Raw genomic sequence first — 26,089 nt, forward strand, 5'->3', positions numbered from 1 at the left:
ACATAACCCGTCCGAAATTAGCTTAGGCATAGGACAGGGCATCCCAAAGTAGCCCACCAAGTAGCACAGCTCAATAGAGGCTCAGCGCACGAGAGGAAGAGGTCGGGCCAGGAGAGTCGGCCCAAAAAAAGAAGTATCAGTTTTTTCTTTTTCTTATTTTCTAATCCTTGTAATTTATCTAGATTTTACAATTTTGTGTCATTATATGAATTCAACAATTCAAAATAGTTGATTCAATACTTTTCAAAATCCGGTTCAACATTTTATGTAAAAATGATTAAATTGTATATTTGAAATGTTGAACGAGTACATTAGATAGGTTGAATACAGCATGGTGGTGCAAACAGACTCGAAAATGGACTTACAGAACTTGATTCAAGACTTTGCAAATCCTAGTTCAGAATTTTTTAAAAAATTGTTCAACATTTTGAATGCAGTAGTTTAACATTTTATGTAAAAATGTTGAAATTGTATATTTAAAACGTCGAAGTAGTACAATATATAGATTGAATACATCATGGTGGTTCAAACGGACTCGAAAATGAACTTACGGAACTTGATTCAACATTTTTAAAAAATTTCTTTCGACATTTTGAATACACTAGTTCAACATTTTGAATGACTTGATCCAACATTTGTCAAAAGCTAGTTCAATAATTTTGAAACACTGCTTCAACATTTATGTGAAAATGTTGAAACAATATCTATAAGAAATAATTTCCTGTGTACCACTGAATGTTAACAAAATTCTCGATTTACCATTGAAAAATCATGGTATCTTCCATGCCATCACTTAATTTTTTTCTTTTCCTATGTGTCATCGTCGTCATAACAGAATTGACGGCAGTGGCACACAGGGGATGAAAAAACTTAATTTTTCATCCCATGTGTGCCAATGTTGTCACCTCCGTTATGATGGTAATAGCACTTAGGGGATGAAAAAACTAAATTGGTGGTATGAAAAGGATCATGATTTTTTCAGTGGCAAATCGAGAATTTCGTAATATTCAGTAGCACATAGGGAATTATCTCTATATATAAAATGTTGAACTGGTACATTCAAAATGTTGAATTTTTAAAAAATGAAAAAAGAAAAATATACTCATATTGGATCTCTTATTGTTGTGTTAATTGTAAACAAAATCTTGCCTCGGCCAACCCTATAGAAAAACGAGCCCTCTACCATCCAGTAATCATACACTCTCTTCACACTCACCTTCATCTCCGCTATACATCCTTTATAGCACGAATCTCAAACACCAACCTATGCGAAAGCCAAAAATAAGTGACGGATATATAGGATCGACTTGGTGGTATTGGGGAGCCCTTATATGAAGATCAACCAAAAGATGCTTCTGAGTAGCACGGCCTAGCAACCCACCAAAATAAGCTCAAGTCAGCCCATGGAGCGGAGAGGTTAACCCGACTTGCAATCCATGTTTGTTTGTTTTATTTTTCTTTTTCTAACTTTTTTGTTCAAATCTAGGTAATAACCATGTACTAGTTTACAACTTGGTACAATGTTTAAAAGGCTTGGTTCAATGTTTTGTGAAACTGTTAATGCCAGTTATTGTACTATTTTAGCATAAACTTCTCTCAATATATGATGGAATAATCACCATGATTATAGATTCTTATTATTACTAATATTTATGATTTTGTAATATAATGTTGTTAGAACTTGTTTTTAGAAATACACTGAAAAGTAGCTCAAAACGATGAAAAAGGACAATGCATAAAAGAGGCTCAATTTCTCCATCCAAATACGGGCCAGTGTGCCAGCCCATCAATCTGGAATGTCCCATAATGAACCACAAGACTCTAGGGGCAAGCTCAAGACTTGGCATACATGTCTTCTATAAGATCCAACCAATGCATCCCTAAATCTTGAATTATTTGCGGAGTCCAGGACAACAACAATTTTCAACGCGGACTCAAAATCTAAGACATATTCAAATGAAATCTTAATAATATGGAAGTTGTGGATCTCGTAGATTTGCATACATAGAAGACCTATTTTGGACTCCGGAGATAGGAGATATTGCCCCTGAAATACAGGTTGTGGAGAAGAGTCGGAGACGAGATAGTTCAATTTGCAACGCATTTGTTGGAAATGAATACAATATTTTCTGTAAATCTCATAATAGGCAAATTATAGATCTTTTCATGGGATACAAATTTAGTGTCCAAAATTATCTAATTCGGAGTCCAGACAAGGGAGATACCATCTTTGGAAGCAAGGGTTGCAAAAAGGAAAGTCCTAACCGGACGAATTCTACTTGCTTGCTCAATTGATTTCATGATGACCATGATGGAGCATGCCCTAGGTCCTCCGCAACTATAAATATAACCTAAGGAGTGCCACCCCCCAATGCATATCCATGATCATATCCTGGATTCGAGAGCCACCAAATTAGAAACAATTTAGTCTAGTTTTAGACTACACTACTACAGAACAAGCCTTATATGTCAGCTCATCACTATCGGTTTATAAGAAAAACAATATCAATACTTGTTTTAGAAAACAACCAATAGTGATAGGTTATTATTACCGTCGGTTCATAAAAATCAACAGTGATACTATCACTTCCGATTTTTGTTACGAACCGGCAGTGAAACAGGAGCCAAACCCGAATTTTCCATTGGATCCACTTTAGTCACGCGTTCACGTCCGCTCATCCCTGCGGGCCTAAAAAATCTAAGTCCGGACTTTTCTCTCTCCCTTATCCTTTCTCCTTTCTCTCTCCCACCCTTGAGTGACGCCTCTGGCTGTGCCCCTCCTCCTCTGACTACGCACCTCCTCTCGTTGAGCGTGTCCTCCAGCCGTGCACCTCCTCCTCTGGCGGGGCATGGCGGAGCGGAGCAATGACGCCTGGGCGGTCATGGCGGCGTGATGAGTGGTAGAGCGGGGGCTCCTGGGTGATCTCCTCACCTCGATCTCACCATGGGAAAGGCCCTCGGTTTCTCCATTGGTGCGGCGAGGCCAATGGTTCATTCATGGCACACGGATGAAGGAGTCATCCCCGAGGATTTCCCTAATTCAGTCACGACAGCACCTCCTCCTCCACATCCACTGCGTCGAGAGGATCCACAGACCTCACATCATGGTTGTAGAGGGAATTGTGGCTGTGTTTCTTGCATTGCAGTTCGTGCTTCTTCCTGCCTGGTTTGTAAGGTAAGTGTTCAACACCTTCTTGCTCGTAGATCATGTGATGTATGTATTCGGGATGCAAGTTTAAGTAATTTAAGCATATTAATCTCTATCTATTGTTTCTGTTTCCCTAAGTTTTCTTGTTTGGTGTATAATCTGGTTCCTGCCTTTGTGAGTTATTTTGTTCAGTTTTGTGCTAAAGAACTAGGTTCTTGGGATTGTTTGGGAGGAGTAGAGGGGAGCAAAAGGCCATGGAGGGCATCCGCCAGCGATTTGGTCAGAACGGCACTGGTGAACTGGTCAGAGCAGCTCCAGTTGTCTTTTTGTTTTTGTTTTTTTTTCTGAAAATAGCATCACTGCCGGTCGGAAAAGCCCGGCAATGATAGCCACCTAGCTATTACTACCGCTTGCGTACTACCAGCTCCAAAGTTGGCAATAAAGGGAGAGGTGTTTAGTATTTTGAAAAGCTGGCGATCAACATTCTTAAAAGACTTGGTTCAGTATTTAGAAAAACTTGATTCAATTTTTTTTTAAATCTAGTTCAACAATTTTGAAACACTAGTTCAAATTATCAAAAAAATGTTGAAACAGTATATTAAAAATGACAAAACGGTACATTTGAAATGTCAAATTTAAAAAATAAAATAATATTAATATTGAATCTCATTTTCTTTTATTAATTATGTATGCACGTGCATGCTAATGCCAAACCGCCCGTACACCCCTAATTAGGAAATTCCCTAATTAATTGCTTTCCTAATTAGGCCAACTACCCAGATTAGGGACCCCCGCGTCTACACTAGCCGATGAAACCTACACCAGCACATCTCCTCTAGCTGCATCGCCGCTTCTTTGGTTGGAAAGCAACTGAGTTTTTCTAGATCGCTATTGCTGAATAATCAAATCCTTCACTAGGAAAACACACATGTACGCATTTCAGAACTAAGAATCCAAAAATCCCTACCTCCTCCACTCCCCCGTCATAATTGATCGGATTAGTTGGTTTTTGTAGGAAAAATGTGGAAAAAACACTACATATTCATTTTTCATCTCTTTAATCTGCACAAATTGTTTCAATTCACATGCATAATAGATTAACATGGTATGCATCACATATGAACATGATATGATCACATATTCTTGTAAATGCAAGTTTTCATGCATATGACACGCTGCATATGAATCTGGGCACAATTTCAAAAGGTTGCCTTACATATCCTGACCATATATCTGCATATATCCACATACCTAACCTGTGCTACACATATCACTATAGTTTGAGCTGGCAAAACACATGAGAAGGTAGGCGCACATATCACGTAATAGAGTTTGAACTACAAAAGCAAAACATAACCAGACAAGGTAAAAAAAGATCGCACATCCAGATCACCGAAAATCTGCACAACTTGCTTGATCCCACATGAGCAAATTCTTCTTCTCTAACCGAATGTATATACAACAAGCATTGCACTAAAATTTGAGTCCTGCATTGCAAACAGATTAAAAAATAGTGTGAGCAATTAGCTTTGCAATCTACCTATCTATTTACTTTCTACTACACATTTGGTAGAAATTTTGCTTATTAGTTCACAAAATATAATTCTCTGAACCACTTAAGTAGCCTAATTGAATCACCAAATTTGCCTGACAGTGCGTACAAGACATAAAATATATAAATGGAAAGTAAAATTTGGCTGGCACTTCTTTATTGTTTAATGTTTGCCCAACAATCATCCCTGTACCACTTTTTTTTGTGGTCCAATTTTTTCCCAACAGCAAGCCATCACATAATATTGAGAAACTCTAGATCTAAACATAAATTTTCTTAAAACATTGTAGATCTGAACAAAATTTTATATATACATCTGAACAGATGAACTCTACTATTATGGAAAATAGCAAAATGTCGCAAAAGTTTCATCTATATTGCCAATGCATCACATATAAACTAGAATAGCTATAGATAGGTGCACAAGATATAAAGTAGAGCAAAATAGTTTCAGCATAGTTTTGCTGCCTGATTGATGCACAAGATCATATATGAACTACAATAAGCATCTTTAAAAAGATTGTAAGCAAATAAGTAAGGATTCAAAAAGCAAAAATAGAGCACACGAAAGAAAATCAGACAGATATGTTCCATATTTTCACATCGTTAGAATTTGGGGGAGCAGATTCTGCAAAATCAAATTTGAGAGCAAAAATTGTTGAAAAATTCATGAGCAAATTGTTGTCTGTTTGAATGGAAATTCATACAATTTGGAAAGCAAATTATTGCATATATGCAAGCATTTTTTAAAAAATTGGGGAGCATGTAGTAAAAAAACAAATCGGTGAAAATCATAAGCAATTTGTTGCATCTCTACAAGCAGATCAATGCAATCCTTGAGGCAACTCGCTACATATTTGCAACCCAATCTAGACATAGGGGAGAAAAAATTCAAAGAAAAGTTGCAGAACTCACCTCGCAAGGAGGAGGTCATCCTAGATGACTAGGAGCTCAATCCCTCATGGAAGAGCCTTGCATGAATGAGGAGAAGCTTGATCCTATGGGGGGAGCCTGGCCTAAGTAATAAGGAATCAATCCCGCGTGGAGGGGCCCAATCCCGATGCTGAGGTACCCGGATCCGACAATGAGGAGCTTGATCCCTCACGGAGGAACCTAATCCTAATGATTAGGAGCTAATCCCGCTTGGAACAGCTCGATCCAAAGAGCGACCTACTCGATTCTGCACGGAGTAGCTCGGATCCTCTTCGTGGATCAACTATGCCTTCCTCTTCACCACAACGAAACTCTATCTAGCTAGCAATAGCTTGCCTCTAGAAATATCTGATGGAGAGAGGTAGAGAGAAAAGGAACGTGTGCTCGACACTCAGAAAGAAATCTTTGTCTTACAAATATTATTGTGGTTCAAACAGAATGAAAGACGGACTCGAGAAAAAAAATGTGTTTAAAGTTTCAAACTCAAGGTACAATTACCACCCACCATCCCTAGCCAATCAACAAATGCCATGTGTCCACCCCAGCTGTCATGTTGTTCCGTGGCTCTAGGCTAAAGATGTCCAAATGGGCCGTGCCTACTGGGCTGGCCCGAGGCACGGCACTGTAGGCACAGTCTGAGTCAAGATGGGCCGGGCCGGCATGGCACGAGGCCACGGGCCGTGCCTGGGCCGAGCGCGCGGCACGGCACGGCCCGGCCAAGTCGGGTCGGCACGGGCACGGTCCAGTCCAGACCGGCACAGCCCGGCACGCATATACCCAGTTATTTTTTATTTTTTTATATATTTTTAATTTTGTATCTATTTTTTATATTTTTATCTATTTTCTATATATATTTTTAATTTTGTGGCTATTTTTTTTATGCTTTCGAGTTGACTGTGCCAACGGGCCACCCGTAGCACTGTGCCCATCGGGCCGATCGTGCCCGCCGGGCCGACCGTACCACCGAGCCAAAATTATGCCCGAGCCGACTCGGCACGACACGGTGACCGACGGGTTATACCGTAGACCAAGGAAGAGGCACATGAATCGACACGACATGACCTGTTACTGTAGATGGATCGTTCGGGCCGATCCGAATAGCCTATTTGACCATCTCTGCTCTAGGCGCTTGAATTTCAGACGTCCATCTCAGCCCGCCCAAATCTCAAACACCGCGCTATCCCGAAGCACTTTCGGACGCCATACCTGGAGGGTTCCATGTGGAAGTGGAACTGAGTTCATATCGTTGGCCCAACTAGTTACTTCTTGGGCTCGGGAAAGTTAGTCCAGCCCTAAATCGCGCCGAGCCGATTGGCGGAGCCGGCCGAGCCGAAGGCCATCGACAAGCCAGCCAACAGCGGCAGGAAGGAAGAAAACGTCATGTATCGCGGTAACCGATCCTCCCGCGTGCCTCGTTCCCGTCGACTTCCTGCCAGAAAAGCGCAGGGCAACAAGGCGAGCGAGCGCCATCGGCACCTGTGGCCGGCCCTGGCTCTGGCTGGGGTCGCGCGTCGAGGTCGAGGCGACGCGTGCGGCCTTGGTCCTGTCGCCTCTAGGTAACCCGCATTTCCAGCATGCCTTGCGTCGATTAATGCGGGCGTTCTCATTCCTCCGACAGGCGCTTGCTCGAGATGATTCTGGAGTTGCGCTAGGGGCAATGCGTTCGCTGTTGAATGACGTGAATTTTGTGCACGTCTTGGATTCTTCTTTCGTTTCATGTTTTAAATTGTTGTTTAGTCCTAGCTCTTTGAACAAAGGTAAAATTAGATGAGTATTATTAGAAAAATATTAGAAAATATATCCTCACAATCGATGATATTTTTTAACTTTTACAATTTTTATAATAATACTTAGCAAATTACCCCTTGAACCAATTACATCGTCGGAACTAGTTCCTCTGTTATCACCGGGGTAGTGTAATAGATCGTCGCCGTTGTGTCCTTCATTTTTGGCGCATGAAGCCGTTATTTGCTTGGGAAAAAACTCAGATCCAGGTTTCGATAACTAATTGACTTTTAAACACGACTAGCAAACTAGCTGGGTTTTAGAGATGGCTCAAGGAAATAAGAGGATTCTAGTATAGCATGCGATTGATTTCAAGTATCCCATAACGAACAGCCGAAGACATTTTCTTGACCAATGTACGGTTCCTCTAGTTTTGCAAGAGTTTGTGCATGGGCATCTGAATTGCATTATATTTCTTTAAAAGTCTAGAGCAAAAAATTGTAGATCCTAAGAGCTAGTTTCGTCCGAGTTGACCCAACAACGAGGAATCGTATCCTCTGAGTTTGCTTCTGAGTTTGCTTCTGCAAAGTCACAGGATAAACACTGCTGTGATATTGGATTTTTTTAACCATTAGATCTGGAATGAATGCACCAATTAAATGCTACAGTAACTCTGTAAATAGTAGAATAATACAGTAAATTGCTACAGTTGAATAATACCAGAATATTATTCACTGACTTATTTTACTGTGCATTCCGGTGAAGCAATGTTAGAGGATGCGCATCCTAACAATGGACATGTTTCTTGATTCCAACTGACAACTTCCTTTGACCAATTGTTCGATTTATATGCAGATTTCCGCTCCGACAGCTAGCCACTATCGTATGATGAATGTTCTGGAGTAAATCCCACTAGAGCGATATGGGTTCCCTCACTGACATTGGTGTTTCTGCGGGAATAAACATACTATCTGCATTGGGTTTTCTTCTTGCATTTGCGGTTCTGAGGATACAGCCTATCAACGACAGGGTATACTTTCCAAAATGGTACCTCAAAGGGACAAGAAGCAGCCCGAGGCACCTGGGAACTATTTTCTCAAAGTTTGTCAATGCTGATCTGTCAACATATTTCTGGTTTCTGAACTGGATGCCTGCAGCACTGAAAATGCCAGAACCTGAATTGATTGAGCATGCAGGACTTGACTCTGCGGTATATGTCCGCATCTATCTTCTCGGGTGAGTATGATTTTCATGTTCCTCAATTTTTACATCTGTATTATATTTACATGATAAGAATATGTATGTTTTACCATATACACTGGTAAATCATCGCTGAATTGATTGAGCATTAATGAAAGAGTTTGACGATAAAACATGATCATTTGACTCGTTTTTTTAACATATACACTGCTAAATCAGTGTTTTTGCAGAAGATCCGTATTACGTTTCATCATGGGACGCCATTTCGGCCGATGCTGGACGGCAGATTGGCTTGCGAAGCGTGACCTTTTGCATCCGGCATGTTGCCCTTTGTACGACCAGGAGGATGAAATTGTGCACCACCTCCCTGTGCTTTGTGTGTTTGCCCGGGACGTGTGGTTCACGGCCCTGTCGCTCGTTGTCCTTCAGGTTCTGACCCTCTAGCCGGAGGACGAGCTGCTAAAGGACTGGTGGCGTCGCATGCAACGTCAGCTGCCTAAGCTTACGCGGAAAGGTTTTAACTTGCTCATCATCTTGGTGATTTGGCAACTATGGCAACATCGAAATTCTTGTGTGTTCGATGGCACGTCTTCAAATGTCTGGACGGTGCTGTGAAACATCACAGAAGATGCCAAGCTCTAGTGTATGGCAGGAGCTAAAGGGTTGAGCGTTGTTTGGCCGTCGTCGGTTTGACATGCTTTTCTTTCCTTCTTTTTTTTGTCTAGTTTGTGGTCGTCTTTCTTTTTAGTCCGTGGCGTGTATGTTTGTTTGTAATCGTTGATAGGGTTTTGTGTCGGTGTGCGCCTGTGTGCGTCTCTCCACGTGGTGTTTCGGATGTAAATAGTTTCCTTTTTTTCCTTCCTATAATATAATGACACATAGTTCTTCTGCGTGTTCTAGGAAAAATAGGATGCCATTTCCTTGCTTTGCAGTTTAAAAATATTTGTGCCAATTGCTCTGCTAGCAACTAAAGCATTCATTGTTCTAATTCCAATCTATCTTCTTGGCTAGGAACACTGCATTGCTTTTAGTTTCATGTCTTCAGTGTTTAAAAAGATATTCTTTGGACTGTTACTTCGATGATAAAACATGATCATTCATCGCATTATTTCAACATATACACTGGTACATCAGTATGTGAACAGAAGAACTATATTATGTTTCCTGATGGTGCATCATGTTCTTGCTTTGCAGTTTAAAAATATTTGTGCCAATTGCTGTGCTAGCATTCATTGTTCTAGTTCCCGTCAATTGGACTAGTGGAACATTGGAAAATGAAAAGGGACTAAGTTACGATCAGATTGACAAGCTTTCAATATCAAATCTTGGAAAAGGTTCAAAAAGATATAAATAATTCTATATCTATTTACTAAAGCTACGTGCTGCAGGGAGCCAGAGAGGGGCTAGTGGGAGCTCTGCCCACCCCCCAGCCACGGAGGGGCTAGTTGTTTAATATGTTGATACATCACCAGCTTGGATATGCCTCCTGTTTATTTGAATAGTTATTTCTTTCATATTACAGTGCATTCCAATGACGCTAGACCTAACTTCTCGTTTTCAGATATCATATATATATATTCTCAGTTTTTTTAGATTGGCATAGAGTCCTAATTAGAAGCTTTTGATTTTTCTAAGTATTCTTATAAGTTGACGGTCAGATATTTAGAATTTAGCAAGCATATTTTTTTCTATTATTGGGCATTTACCTGTTTTTAGAGCACAATGTGGATGCACACTTTTGATAAGGGAAAATGGTTGGTGGCCAGAAAGACCACGGAAATATTTATACAATGATGATTATAACTAACCGAAACTCTTCTAAATTAAGACTGGTGCAAGATCTTGATCCACATAAAAGAATGAAAAGGATTACCTGCAAATAAATTTTTAAATTTGTTATGGTCACTCCAGTGCTTACAAACTAAGACTTGTATTTTTTGAATCTCAATATCAAAGATGAATTTGAAGTTGAATTTTTGTAGGTTTGCCTAACTTTATGTGTACTCCATACATGTTTTTATGGATTTTTTTAAAACATTGCAACATGTTGGATTATCATATTTTCGCAAATGGGGACACCAAAACCCCCTGGTCACCAATGATTTTCCTGATAAATTATGCACTGAATTTGTTGGATTTTTATTTAGGTTTTGGGCACACATAGTAATGGCCTATGTGTTTACATTTTGGACGTTCTACGTGTTGTATCATGAATATATGGTTGTCACAACTATGAGATTATGCTTTTTTGCTAATCAAAATCGTCGACCTGATCAATACACGGTAGATGATTTTTCATACAGTTTCATTTAGTGAGTCAATCTTTTTCACTAGATTTATTTGTTAATTTTGCATCTTATTAAAAAAATTATTTTATTTAAGAAACACGTGTTGATGTGTAAAATTTCCTAACTCTTTTCCTACTTTATTTAGGTCCTTGTGCGAAATATACCATCGGACTCAGATGAATTAGTTAGTGAGCATGTTGAGCACTTCTTTGCTGTGAATCACCGTGATCATTACCTCAGTCACCAGGTTCTAATTTTTCTTATTTTATTTCCACTGTGGTACTGTCTTTTTTATTAACTTATATGATTAGGCAATAGGAAAATTCAAATAAGAAGATCTTTATATTTCATTGTGTTCTTTATTCTTTGACTGCACTTCTATAACAAAATGAAAGCTAATTCCAATTTAAATTTTTCTTCCCATATGGAGTAATTTTCTAAATTTGGTCAACAGATTGTATACAATGCAAACCACCTTTCCGATTTGGTTGAGACGAAGAAATTCTTGCAAAACTAGTTAATCTACTACGAAAACAAGCATGCCAAAAACCCTGCAAAAAAGCCAACAATGAAGGTACAGCTTCTCCGTTGCAAATATATCCTCGTGCACTAAAAGCTTATTATTATCTAAAATGCTATTCAATGGATGCCTAAAATGTTCAAGTGGTATGACTCCATTACATTTTTTTTTTGGAATACGCGGGAGATCTACGTATCATTGCATTAAGAAGAAGAAATGCCAAAATAGCCAAGCTGGCTCAGTTTATAACGGAAATTAGGCCCGAAAACCTCACAACTGAACAACCCCGATCTCAACCCGAGACGGACTACTACACAAAAGGTACAACCCGACAGACAGCTCCATTACATTTCTTATAGACAGGATTGTGGGGTCTTTGGGGACAAAGAGTTGATGCTATAGAATACTACAAAAAAGCAATTGAGGAGCTATGTAAAAAGGTATAGTTTCTTGGAAGGAATAGTCACTTTTTCATCATCTTGATCGTGTCGTCAGACTGTCAAGAACCGTCCTTCCTTTGATTAATTCTACTGCAAATTTACCTCATAACATTCATAACACTGAGCAATGTTTTCTCTCTTGCGTTGCAGGAAGATGAGGAGAGATAAAAGGTGATCACTGATCCCAATTCTATTATGCCAGCGGCATTTGTGTCTTTCAAAACACGGTGGGGGGCTGCTGTTTGTGCTCAAACACAGCAGACAAGTAATCCGACCGTGTGGTTAACCGAGTGGGCTCCGGAACCTCGTGATGTTTACTGGGCTAATCTCGCAATAGCTTATGTTGGGCTCTCATTAAGGAGGCTTCTTATGGCTGTTTTCCTCTTCTGACTTTTTCCTTCATGGTACCAACTGCAATTGTCCAATCCTTGGCAAATCTAGACGATATTGAGAGGCTGTTTCCTTTCTTGAAACCTATAATAGAAAGGTGGGTGTTCTTATTTCTTTGTTTACAATTAAATTTTATAAAAAGCATTCGCTACATTTTATTTTGCATGTAGCATCTAGTAAATCCTGTCATATTACTAATTAAACAATTGTACGTCATATCTGACTTCCAGAGACTCGTTACCAGTACCATGTCGAAGTGACACTTGTTTGTGTCCTCACAATTATGTACAAATTTCTAATTTCAGTTTAAACGGTCAATATTTGAAATTCATTAGTAGGAAGTGTTCACATCATTCTACGGGGGCCTTTTTATGTAGTGCACAAACTGACAAACCTGTTTTAGGAAAAAAATTGGTGAGGAGGGTAAAGAAGAGTTAGTATAATAACATTACATTTGTTGAAAATGTTATGAAGTGAATACTCACAATCTTCTTTCCTTTAGTTACAAACAGGGTCTATTTTTTTCACTGCTGGAATAATTGATTCACCGCAGTGCCCTTGTGAATTGATTACAAAAGATTTTTTTTCATCTTCGATAAAGAGCTGCCAAAGTTAGATTAAAATGAATGACAATTTTGGTGTCACGACGGATTTTTAATTTATATAAATGCATGACTGGTCGCATGCTTCAACTAAAGGAAGTTTTTCCTTGTTTGATAATCGAGTGGATAAAAAATATCCAGTACCTTCCATGTTATAGTTGTGGAACATAAAAAATTGTCTTTCTGGATCTAAATTTCATCGTGCAATGTCCTGCAGAAAATCTCTTAAGTCAGTTATCGAAGGTTTCTTGCCAGGAATGTATTGAAAATCTTCCTTATACTTCTTCCAACAATTCTCATGACCATGAGCAAGATAGAAGGCCACATTTCACTCTCTGGATTGGACAGGAGGACAGCATCGAAATACTATATGTTCCTCTTCGTGAATGTGTTCTTGGGGAGTGTAATAACTGGAACAGAACCGAGCCTAGCTCAATTGGTGGGAGGTGTGGATGTACACCTCTACTATCTAGATTCGAGTCATCTTCAACTTGAATTTGATGTCTATTTCTTTTTAATATAATCGAGTCCTCTTCAACTTGAATTTGATGTCTATTTCTTTTTAAGATAATACCACCTAGTTCCTCCTAGACCGGTCGAGTTTTTATGAGAACGTGTAAAAGACCTCTAGGTATGAGACTCAACCAGAACTCGAATTCTGGTTCTCACAAAAAAAAAAGCCTCTCGTTATGTATTCCCCGTGGTCGTGGCGAGATCGCTTACGATAGTGTGTAGGTTGTAGCCAACTTTCGAGATCTTTTCTTAACCTTCATGCAATGCTTTCAGGATGTCTCTCCACTTGGATTGAGTTTTTTTTTTTAATAACTGGAACAGCATTCCAACAGCTTGATAATTTTATCCATCAATCTGCTAACAAGCACGGTGAATCTACCAATTGCTTCTTGCATTATGATATTTTGGTTATAACAGTGCGGTCAATCTTTACTATCTACCTAAAAATATTCAATGCCTTATACTATCTCATTTTTCCCTTCTCTCGTCTCAAGAATTCCAGAGATTGTTGGAGAGTCCATTCCCATGAAGGCAACATTTTTCATGTCATTCATAATGGTTGATGGCTGGGCTGGTGTCGCTGCTGAAGTTCTTCGGTTGAAGCCGTTGGTCATGTTCCATATAAAGAATGCTTTCTTGGTCAGAACTGAGCTAGACCGTGAGCAGGCCATGGACCCTGGAAGCCTGGACTTTTACAACTCAGAGGCACAATTACAGCTCTACTTTCTTCTTGGGCTTGTATATGCAGTTGTCACACCAATTCTTCTTTCATTCATCATAGTGTTCTTCAGTCTCGCCTATCTTGTTTTCAGACATCAGGTATGTTGGCATCAAGTTCACAATGGCACCGAAATACAAATTTCTGCCCACGAATGTTCTTGCCCTACTAAGTAATCTAGTGAATTCCTGTGGTTCAACAAATGACAAGCCTATTAGACTTCATCTTTATCTTACCAAAATATCGCTAATATCCTTTCCGTCTTTTTTTGTTGCAAGATAATCAATGTCTATAATCAGCACTATGAGAGTGGTGCACAATTCTGGCCAGATGTGCAAATGCGACTGCTCATAGCATTGATAGTATCACCAATCCTCCTACTGTGACTGTTGAGTACACAGGAAGCAGAGAAGTCCACCATTGTTCTTCTCCCGCTTCCTGTCCTCTCCATATGGTTCCACTATGTTTGCAAGGGCCGGTTTGAGCCAGCGTTTGTGAAGTTCCCCTTGCAGGTGAGACTGAAAACAGGTTATGTTTGCATAGTGTCACAATAAGTCAATATTAAGCTAGAACAGTATCGAAGTAGAAGAATGTGATCTATTCTAGGACATAAAATGGCATATACTTCTCATTTTTTTTGCAAGATGCCATGGTAAAGGACACAATGGAACGGGCACATGACCCAACTTTAAATTTGAGAGAGTACCTGAAGGGTGCTTATGTGCACCCAGTCTTCAAAAGAAATGACATATACGAGCTTGTCACCATCGATGAGGAAGAGAAGAACCCCCTCGTTGTGACAAAGCGGCAGTCTCGCATGAACACACCAGTGGGAAGCAAATTCAATTCCAGTTCTGTAATAATGAAGGAGAGTTCCGTTGGATGTCTCCTACCTGAAGCCCTGTTGTTTCATGAGCAAATGTAATTTTTTTTTCGAGTTTGGTAATCATGTACATGTTTAGGTAGAAAGGAATTGAAAAAGATTAATTTGGAGCTATAAGCCTATAAGAGGTAGTAGAACAATACATGACCATCAATTGCATTACAACATTAGGACTTGTTGCTTAAATCATCTAAAGTAAGCAGACAGAACTGTTGCAAAGAGGCTGATTTGAGCCAATAAGAACTTGAGCTTGCCAAACCAACCACTCAGATTTTATCATAAAAACGAATCTATACTTACTATGAATTCAGTTTGACAATTATGATGTTAGCACAGGTGACATCGTGATGTATAAGAATGATAAAATAGCTTATAAATCAAGATATTTCAAACTTGAGATCCTATCATAGGACCTTATGGCAACTGCATGCGTCATATTGGTGACAAAATCCAACTGAAATAACAAAGCAAAAGCATAGTTAAATCTGTATTTTTTTTCTACAGAACTTTAACATTTTTTTTTTCAAAAATAGAAAAGAATAGAAGACAGAAACATCAGCCGAGAAAAGGTAGAGTAAAACTGTAAAAGGCTATCCTACAGGTACCATGCAAGGTACAACATTAGCTCCAAAAGTAAAATTTATCTTTTGTGTTAACTTTGGGACAAAGTCATTTCAATCCGAGCATTCTTTCCAATATGTGAGACATTTTGTACATGTCAACACCTCGACAGTACCCTTTCTTACAAAAAGCAATGATCAGTTCCTGGCACATATACATATACACATCTATTATGAAACCTTGTCCAAGAAACCATCTGACCAGAGTATGCAATTCACGAAGCTTACCACCAGCAATGAGACCTCGAACAATACTCGATAGTGCAGATGGAGAGAGGCCATCGTCCAGTGAGCGGTAGAAACAGCTAAGTGCGACCAAGAATTTCTCTTCTCTACAGAGACAATCAATCACAAGACCATAGGTGACATCATTGGGAGCAATGCCTTCCTCAGCCATCTCGTGAAGTAAGAGGTAGGCCTCACTAGCTTTCCCTAAGAAACTGAGATGACGGATCAAAGTATTGTATGTCACAACATTTGCGACAAACTCATTGTTTCGCAGCAGGCAAAGCGCTTTATGAAGCTTCCCGAGTTTACAGAGACTGTGGACTACAATGCTGAAAGTCCAGCTATTTGGAGCAATGCCCTTTTGGACCATGTCAGCGAAGAGCTTGACAACAGCCAACCATCTCCGTTCGTCGCAAAGCCTCCTCATCACTGTGTTATAGTTGACAACATTAACATGCCACCCAATCTCTGCACTGCACTCCAAGAGGCACTTCGCAGCCAAAGCAGTTGATCCACGGCAAATCCCATCAAGAAGGATATTCAGAGTAACCACGTTGGGGCGCAACCCATTGGACAGCATCTTATCTACCAATGCAAAGCTCTTATCTATTCTGCCGGCTTTGCATAACCCGTCCATGTAAGTACTGTATGTGATTATATCTGGCGTCCACCCTTTTGTGCTGCTCTCCTCAACAAGCGCATCTACTTCCTTGAAAGCACCAACCTTGCATTGAGCTTCAACCAACACATTGTAGGTGGCAGTGCTTGGCGCAAATCCAGCGGCCATCATCGTTTCCAAGAGCTCCTTGGCCTCATGTATCCTCCCACTCACACAGTAGGCGTGCATGATGGGCGTATACGTGTGAGCATTGGGCTGGCATCCTTCTTCCAGCATCAAGTCCAGCACGCCCAGAGCCTCAGCCACCCGGCCGGCACTGCACAGCCCAGAGATCAGCGTAGAGTAAGTGACCACGTCTGGGGCCACACCACTCGCCGCCATCCACCGCACGACCTCGTAGGCCTTGTCGAACAGCCGCAGGCGGCAGGCGTACACCCGGACGAGCACCGTGCAGGCGGCGGCGTCGGGCGCGACGCCGTCCGCGTCCATGGCTTCGAGCACCGCGAGCGCGGCGCCGGGTCGGGACGCGGACGACAGCGCCGCGGCGGCCGTGGTGAAGCAGGCGGCGTCGGGGCGGCGATGGAGGAGGCTGCGCATTTCGTCGAGCAGGCGGAGGGCGCGGTTGGCGCCAGCGCTATCACCGGACGCTGCGTGCGCCGACATGAGGCGGTTGTAGTCGTACGGGTGCGGCGACCGTGGCCGGGTCGGGGGAGGCGGAGGCGGGGGCTGGTCGGTGAGCTCCTTCGCGAGGGCTGCGAAGCGGAGGAGGTGATCTCGGGGGGAGGTTGAGAGGGAGCGGAGGAAGAGGAGGCTGGTTATGGGACGGGAGGGGGAGGGCATAAGGTGGTGGGGAAGGAGGCGGCGACATCTGAGAACGGCGACGGCGGTGGCGGCGGCGGCGGGTTGCAGCCTTGCTTTTCCGGAGGTGGGAAATGGCCTAAAGGGCAGGAAGGCCGGAAGGATTCAAATGTGGCTCCGAATTGTGCTACGCAGTGTTATCACTTCGTATTTAGAATTTCTTTTCCAGGAAAAAACATTTTCTATTTTCCTTCCCTGTTTGAAGCACGTTTCTTCTCCATTTTCCATTGGAAAAATCAATACAAGTTTTGGGGAAATGATTGTTTTAAAATTTATGTAGGATTTGACCTCGTTGATAAAAACACTCCTGCAACTATTAAGAACTATTCATTCTAGTCAGCCCCTAAAGGGCACTGGACCATGGTTAGGATAAAGTTTAAACAATAAAGCATGTATTAAGTAAAATGCAATCCCAATAAAACATTATACTTAAACCATTATTTCTCAATAGTTATTTCATACGAACCATATCTCGCATTGTCATCTGCTTCTCGCTGTCGACTCACAATCGAACAGGATGCTACAGGTTTTAAGGGTGTTAGGCCTGTGAATAGACTATACACTAAATAGTACTACCACCCTTAATAAATATAAATGGTGTTTTGACAGCGACATTATTTTTAAAATACAACTTTAATTATTATTTTTATATAACATATTTAAAATATATATTATTAAAAGTACTTTTTAGATAAATATACTAACGTTATTTATAAACATCCAAACTCATTGTGTAAAAAATAATTTATAACTAAAATTTGTAACAGCCTGTACGTAACCTAAAACATCCCTTATTAGCTACCGAATGAATTTATCGTTTTCCCAATAAGCATAAATCCAATGTAAATATGCTTACCTCAGTGGTTCAATGCAGAGGATCAATGTTTGTATAGTGATAAGTCTGATGATACAGTAGTCTGCACTAATTAATTATCTGTTACTGTAGATCAGTTCTCTAGTTTACTGTCCACCAAATTTAGTGTAATAGCTATACACTGTAGCACTATTGTAGCATTTGATCTAACTCATGGATCACGGAATGAGTGTCTCATATCGGAGCTAATGTAGAGAACTATTCATCCTCAATATTCGGTCCTTTAATATAGAGGATCTAAGAGTATTTTTAAGTGAGTCCTTATATTTAACCCCTTATATCTTTATATATCCAGACCGACCTCTTATTTTTTTCGCTCCAACCGGTCCTCTAAATTTGACCCCCTATATTTCACTCACCTATATTTTAATACTATCTTGTAACTACCAAATTAATTCTAACGGCTATATTTGTAACGATTTTTTTTTCCAACGGCTATTTTTTTCAACGGCTTTTTTTTTCAACGGCTATTTTTCCAACAGCTATTTTTTTCTAACAGCTATTTTTTTTTCAGCGACTATTTTTTTCCAACGGCTTTTTTTTTTCTAATGGCTACTTACAACTCTACATATACCCAGCCAGTCCCCTGTTGCCATTCACAAGTCTCACTCCCTTGTAGTTCCCTCTCTGATCGAAATGAGTCATCGTTTTTTCTTAGATTCATTGTCGTCGTTAGAGGATGATGACGACGAACTCATTCTTGCTACACTACACCAAGCACACACTCAATATGCGCTTATGAATGCTGCACGACCTGGCGGTTCCGTGCCTGGACGTCAGTATATCAACCGCAACAGAGAAGTCGGGCATTGGAGGCTATACAAAGACTACTTTTCAGATGCTCCTACCTACGGTCCAACTTTCTTTCGTCGCAGGTTTGTAAATGGTCTGTTTTTGTTTGTTCGTCATTTTGGTTCATCCTCTTGGGTTCGGCTGATTCTTATTACTTTCTTCAGGTTTAGAATGGCTCATTCTTTATTTTTTCGCATACTGCAAGCTGTGGAACAACATGATAATTATTTTGTGCAGAAAAGAGATAGAAACGGACGTCTTGGGTTATCTCCTTTGCAGAAGATAACCGCATCATTTAGGATGCTAACTTATGGATTAACAGCAGATGCTACTGATGATTATATTCGGATTGGAGAAAGTACTGCTATAGAGAGTCTTAAAAGGTTTGTGAAAGCTATTATTGAAGTCTTCGGTGATGAGTACCTGAGATCCCCAAATAATAATGATACAGCTAGATTACTTGCAATTGGAGAGCAAAAGGGTTTTCCCGGTATGCTTGGAAGCATAGATTGCATGCATTGGAAGTGGAAGAATTGCCCTGCAGTATGGCAAGGTCAGTTTACCGACCATGTGCACGAACCCACCATTATTCTAGAAGCCGTTGCTTCACATGATCTTTGGATTTGGCATGCCTTCTTTGGTTTACCAGGATCTCACAATGATATTAATGTTCTTCACCGTTCTCATCTATTTGCAAAGCTAGCTGAAGGGCACGCTCCAGAAGTGAACTACACCATCAATAGTCATAATTATACAATGGGATATTACCTTGCAGATGACATATATCCTCAATGGGCCACATTTGTTAAGCCAATACCATCTCCACAAGGGAATAAGAGGAAATATTTTACGAAAGTACAAGCAGCAGTGAGGAAGGAGGTGGAACGAGCATTTGGAGTTATGCAAGCTCGTTTTGCCATTGTTCGTGGGCCAGCAAGATTTTGGGATCAAGACACACTAGGACAAATCATGACAGCTTGTATCATCATGCATAATATGATCGTTGAAGATGAGCGAGATGCAGAAGGTGACCACCATTTTGATGGGATGGGAGAAGTTGTGACAGTTTCCCATCGTCCTACGGCTGAACTGCAAGCATTTCTTCAAACTCATCAAGCCATTACTAACAGGGAAACTCACTCACAGCTTCGCGATGATCTAGTCGAGCACCTGTGGGAACAATATGGAGGGGTGTAGTGTATGTAGTTGTACCAATATAGTCGGTACCTATCATTTACTGTTTTAATTATGTCTACACTTGTAATAATGTAGTCAGTACCTATCATGTAACGTTTTTAACTATGTATGTAGTTGTAATAACGTATGGTAATGTATATAGTTTTTTCATCACACAACAACACTACAAGTGCATACAACTAACATAGATAGTCCATACAACTAACATAGATTTCGTACAACACACTTAAAGTTCATACAACATACTTAAAATACAAACAAAATTCTTAAAGTTCATACAACATACTTAAAGTGCCAACAAAATACTTAAAGTTCCATATATGAAGTAGCTCAACCTGAGCCTATGCCAAACCGCCGAGCGATGATCTCATCCTGCAAGCTCGTATAGTATTGTCGTTGTCGCTCACTCATACCAGTAAGATCCATATTCATCACCTTATCATCTTCAATCCTTCTCCTTAACTCAATATCTTGTTCCTTCAGTTCAATCCTTTTCTTCTCAAGTGCAAGTCTTTCATCATAGCGCTCTTTTTTTGCAACCTCTTTCAAGGCTTCTGCCTCTTTCTTCTTAGCCCACATATTTTCCAATGCTTCCATGTAAAGATTATCTCCAGGAGAGACAAGATTTTTACCTCGCCGCTGTCGCTCTTTCTCCGCCTTCCTACCTCCTGGCCTAACCACGGGCTCTGAAGTATGATCCTCCCCATCATCCCCTAGATGACTCTCGTTGGTCTCAGGAGTGGACGACGGACTTCCAGTGGTGGATGTTTTCTGTTTTTTCTGGATACACGTATCCTTCCACTTTTGCTCGTGTTGCAAGATATTCCAACAATGCAACAATCCGAACGATCTGCCATTCGGATCTTTTGACTTATACAATTCACATGCATGCATTACCTACACATGTAAATACACTTTATTAGACTTGCACCACCATATGAAATGACAATCAAATAAAGAAGAGAACATTATACCTTATCTTGTTCTGTCACCCCGCTTTGCCTCTTGTTTTGAATCTGGACATAACATCCATAAAACCGGTTAACACCTTCTAGTATGACAGACCAACGGTGCTGGAGAGAATTGGAATTACGATCAGATGCAAAGTCCTTGTGCTCGTGAAAATAATCAATAATTCTTTGCCAATACGTAGCATGGGATTGTTCATTCCCTTGTATAGCATCCAAACTAACTTCTAGCCATGTCGACACCAATATGTTATCTTCTTTTACACTGAAATTTTTTGATCTGGCCTTTTTTGCTTTTTGGGATGCACCAGCTTCTACATGTGACAGTTGTTGCTCCTCAGGCGGGCTTACAAATTGACTATCATCCCAATATGGTCTATTGTCTTCAATATTTTGCTCACTCATCAATTCCAAAAAACCATCCATTGTTGTAACCTGCACCTGCATAACACAATTTGAACCATGATACTAATTTCTAGCATTGTAAAATATACAGTTACCTAATTTCTAGTATTGTAAAATTTCTACAATTAAATTGAACATCACAGCGGCTGGCCGAATCATCTCTCTGTCTAGCTGGGCAAGAAAGGGCGTGTGTGTTTGGTTCTGCGGCTAAAAAAGCTTGCTAGCTCAGCTGCCTTCTTCCCCCTTCATTCCTGTGAGAGACAATACAACAGCCTGGAGCTTGAATCAAGTGAGCTCAGCTCTATCCAAGAAAGCTCGATCCAAGTGAGCTGAGCTATGAGAGACAATACGGCAGCCTGGATGTGTCCTCCTCCCCTGCTAGTGACGCCCCCAACAAAATCAAGCCAGTGGTCAGCCAAATCGAGTCTACACCGTACGAACTTGGGATGGCGGCGGGTGAAATTGACCGCTGAGTTGATTTGGGCGGTGGATGGCCTCAATTTTGGCAGCAAGAGCTCGATTTGGGAGGCGGTAAAGCTCGATTTGGGTGGCACGACTTTGATTGGAGCGGCGGCGGAGCTCGATTCGGCCAAGCGCTACGTCGATTTGGGCGCGAGTTCCATGTGGCGGCATCGACGAAGCGAGTAGGCGGGCGCTCGGTCGTGCGAGCGCGAGCGCGCCGGCGACGCGGGAGGGCGCTGCGCTCGGGCAACTAACGTGCAGCAGGTCGGTACCTACGGTAGGACAGCCAGGGAGCGTTGGATCCGAGGCCAGCGGTGACCTTCGGTATAGTCTCCTCCTCTACCGCCCCTATCGGTGAATCAGGAACCAGGGGTCCCCGAATCCCGAGGCCAGGCCAGCAATCCGCCATGTGGCACCTTCCCGCGGGGTTCATCTCCGTGAGGTACGAAAAGACTAAGTCCCGGGAGAGGGCGCTCGGGGCCATAAACAGTGGTCCCCGAGTACCCGGGTTCCGTGATGATCTGCGAAGACCAAGTGACCGGGAAGATAGTGCTCGGGGTCATGAACAGTAGCCCCCCGAGCACCCAAGTCCCCCGACGACCAGAAACACCGAGTACCGGGAAGGATGTGCTCGGGGCCGCAAGCAGTGGCCCCCGAGCACCCGAGTACCCCGAGGACCCAAGGAAGGTAGTTCCGGGAGAGAGTGCTCGGGGCTGCGAACAGCGGCCCCCGAGCACTCGGTTCCCCGTGGACCAAGAGAGGGCGTTTCCGAGAGAGAGTGCTCGGGGAGATGAACAGTGACCCCCGAGCGCTCGGTTCCCCGACGGCCCAAGAAGTCATTCGTCGGTGGCCCCCATAGGGGTCCAGTGATGAGGTGTCAGCCTGTGAAAGGCCCGATGCCGCATTTAAGAGGGCGCGTGGCCTATCACCTCCAACTGCTCCCGCCACGCTCGGTGTCAGTCCATGCCACATTCTGGCAGAAGGGCATGGGGACATTTAATGCACGGGTCCCATCTCGCGTCATCCGGCGCGCCTGGGGATAGCATCGCAAGGCCCGAGGCCCCCGCCTGCCGTCCTACTGTGATAGGCATACAAGACCGAACGGGCACGCCGGGCCGCTCTGCGACTGCCCGGTGGGCCCTCTCCACGGCGCCCTTTGCCAGCGCCATCATGACGACCGAAGACCGGGCGGGGGGCGCATTTTCAACCCCCCGTCACTTCGCGCAGAGGCCATGATGACTGCCTTTCTATTTATAGCGCCTTGGAACTCGTGCCCTCCCTTTCGGGGCATGCTACCGCTGGCGAGTATTTAAGGGAGCCGGCGGGCACGGACAAAGATAGTTGAGTCGGTTCAAGGACAACAGAAGAACTCAGAGACACTTACCCAGAAACCGAAGAACATCTTCGTACAGGCATAGAAGCTGAGACCACCGAAGAACAAGGAGCCCGAAGCTCTAGGATAGACAACATTCTTGTAACCAGCAATATTCCTGAGAGACATTCTCAGGGCATTTATAGCATCCACACAGGAGTAGGGTATTACGCTCAGTGCGGCCCGAACCTGTCTAAAAATCCCTCTAGTGCATTTACTCCTTTCTGCATTAGATCATTCCACCCCACCTGCCATCGCATTTACACCCAATTATTTCTCCCGCAAACATATTCAGAATCATCCCTCGGCTAAATCTCAAAAAGGGGTCCCTCAGGATCCCTGCGATAGGAGTTAACCCTCCGACAGCCCCTCTCTCTCACACATCCGGGAAACAACCACCATCGACAGCAAATCCACCTCAAAACGGAAGAGCAACGGGGAGGGGAACAAACCTACGGTGGCGCGAAGGAGATGTCCGTGGCGGCGGGAAGACGCGTTCGTTGACGGATAGGGAGCCCCTACATCTGAGGATCGAACGATACGAAGAAGGGGGTCCTTAAAAATAGGGGTCCGGTTGAGGGACCGGTTAGAGAAGGATTTGAGTGTTTTTTTGCTAAATAATAGGGGTAAGGGATGAGAAAAGGATCCGGTTAGAGATGCTCTAAGTCCGCTTATTATAGCTAGCTAACATTGAGCAACTTTCCAAGCACCTCTCGTGAAGACTCTTACCTCTCATGCTCCTCCGGAAAAATCACACGACTTCTCTTTGCGATATTTTGCGTTTTGCCTCTATTCTTCCTGGTCTGTTTCACCTCCGTCTCCATAAGCAAGATCTGATCGTGATCCCTCTACAATTGCATGCTGCTGCAGGCATTTATGCTGGTTGTTACCAATGTTTTGACACACGTTGTAGTAGGTATGTTTTTTCCTTGGATGTCTTTTTTAATTTCGTGCAATAAGTATTTTATTCGTTTCTTTAGTTCTTGTATTTATCCTTTATGGCAGTAATGTTCAAGGTATCTTATTTTTGAACTTCTAGTATTTAGTTTGTCAACTACATCTTCATGTTTGGAAATAGATAAAAATAATTAAGATCCTGTTTGTTTTGAATTGTAAAAACTGGATTGTAATCATAATCAAAAAGTTGAAACAAACAGTTGGATTGTAAAAGTTGGATCGTGATCACAATCCAAAAGCTGAAACAAATAGCTGGTTGTAAAAGCTGGATTATTACAATCTAACACCTAGATTGTAACAATCCAGCAATCCGCATTCCACTACATTGTAACAATCCATAATCCAACTTTTACAATCTAGATTTTACAATCCACAATCTATAAGCTGATTTTCACAATCTTCAGTTGAAACAAACAGGTCCTAAATTAATTACGTCCATAAATGGTGAATTTTCAATCATTTTGACATTTCAAAACCTATGTCATTTGATGATTTGCAATCTCTATGAGAATAGTGTGTGAGAGCATACAATAAGAACACTCTCATGTGGCTAACACACCACATACATAAAACACTATATATCTTAAAAGTATCTCCAGCAAACCTATGTCATTTTTCTATTTGTCTTTTTAAGAAAAAACAGTGAAAAATGATGGTGACTTGTGCTCTCCTTTGACTGAACCTGGAGATGCTGCATCGATAACCTCAGAACTTTAGTGATCAGGAAAGATACATGTAAATAACACTCCTGACCATATAGACTGGTTTAGACCAGTCAGGACTAAGTCATAGACGAGTCTAAACTAGTTTAGATCAGTCTAGATTAGTTTTAGACTATCAGTTTTTAATTAGTTTCGGTCAGTCTAGATCAGTTTTAAGATTAGAGGTGCTGCATTGATAACCTCAGAACTGTAGTGATCAGGAAAGATACATGTAAATAACACTCCTGGCCATATAGACTGGTTTAGACCAGTCAGGACTAAGTCATAGACAGTCTAAACTAGTTTAGATCAGTCTAGATTAGTTTTAGATTAATTATATCAGTTTTTAATTAGTTTCGGTCAGTCTAGATTAGTTTTAAGATTAATTAGACCAGTTCCTAAATCAGCCTAGATCAATTCCGATCACTTAAGACCACAGTCTATACCAGATTAGATTGGTCTAATTCTGACCAATCTAGATCAGTTTCAAGACCAGTTAGATCAATCTAAACTAGTTTAGATCATCACCTAGATCAGTCTAGATCAGTTTCTACACCAATTAAATCAGCTTATATCAGGTCCTAGACTAGTTTAAACCAGTCTAGATCAATCTAAACCAGTTTCTAGATTAGCTAGTTAGATCAGTTCCAGCTAGTCTAGACTATTTTCAAGATTAGTTAGACCAGTCTAGACTTAGGTCCTAGACCAATCTAACCCATTTTAAATCAAATCCTGAACTAGTGTAGATCAATTTAAACCAGGTCTTAAATCAGTCTAAATTAGTTAGACAGTTCCTAGCGACTTGAACCTATATAAAATGCAGAACCTCCAATATTCAAGCTCGAATCGATGACTGCACCGATAACCTTGGAGCGTATTCACTGAGTACTGCCAAGATCAACTGAAAATAGTTTCGTAGTAACAAACAAAATTACTGAGGGACAGTTAGCACTAGAGACAACATATATGTTGTTTATGTATATACTTATCAGCATATATGTTCATGACCACTTCTCTTATGTTTTTATATAAATGCATATATGCCACCTTTATGATTACCTATTTTACTATAGCTCAACACCGTACCTCACCATTTTTTTAAGTGAATTGGTTTGAAGATGTTT

General features: G+C 41.5%; 2 protein-coding genes and 1 pseudogene across 2 annotated transcripts in view; 1 reads left to right on the plus strand and 2 right to left on the minus strand.

The window, feature by feature from the left end:
- Positions 1 to 8,280: 8,280 nt before the first annotated feature.
- LOC133928829 (CSC1-like protein At4g02900) lies at positions 8,281 to 14,955 on the plus strand (annotated as a pseudogene).
- Positions 14,956 to 15,581: 626 nt separating this feature from the next.
- On the minus strand, positions 15,582 to 17,219 carry LOC133928073 (pentatricopeptide repeat-containing protein At3g22470, mitochondrial-like). Its single transcript, XM_062374355.1, has one exon. The coding sequence runs from the start codon at positions 17,217 to 17,219 to the stop codon at positions 15,582 to 15,584; it is 1,638 nt and encodes a 545-aa protein (XP_062230339.1).
- Positions 17,220 to 20,430: 3,211 nt separating this feature from the next.
- Positions 20,431 to 26,089, minus strand: part of LOC133928074 (glutathione S-transferase T3-like) — a 29,907-nt gene continuing 24,248 nt past the window's right edge. The window contains exons 2-3 of the mRNA XM_062374356.1: positions 21,075 to 21,509; positions 20,431 to 20,997 (exon numbers count right to left, since the gene is read on the minus strand). Coding sequence (XP_062230340.1) covers positions 20,431 to 20,997; positions 21,075 to 21,509 — 1,002 coding nt within the window. The remainder of the gene's footprint in view (positions 20,998 to 21,074; positions 21,510 to 26,089) is intronic.

This window comes from Phragmites australis, chromosome 9 (assembly GCF_958298935.1).
Source record: "Phragmites australis chromosome 9, lpPhrAust1.1, whole genome shotgun sequence".
Classification (NCBI taxonomy): domain Eukaryota; kingdom Viridiplantae; phylum Streptophyta; class Magnoliopsida; order Poales; family Poaceae; genus Phragmites; species Phragmites australis.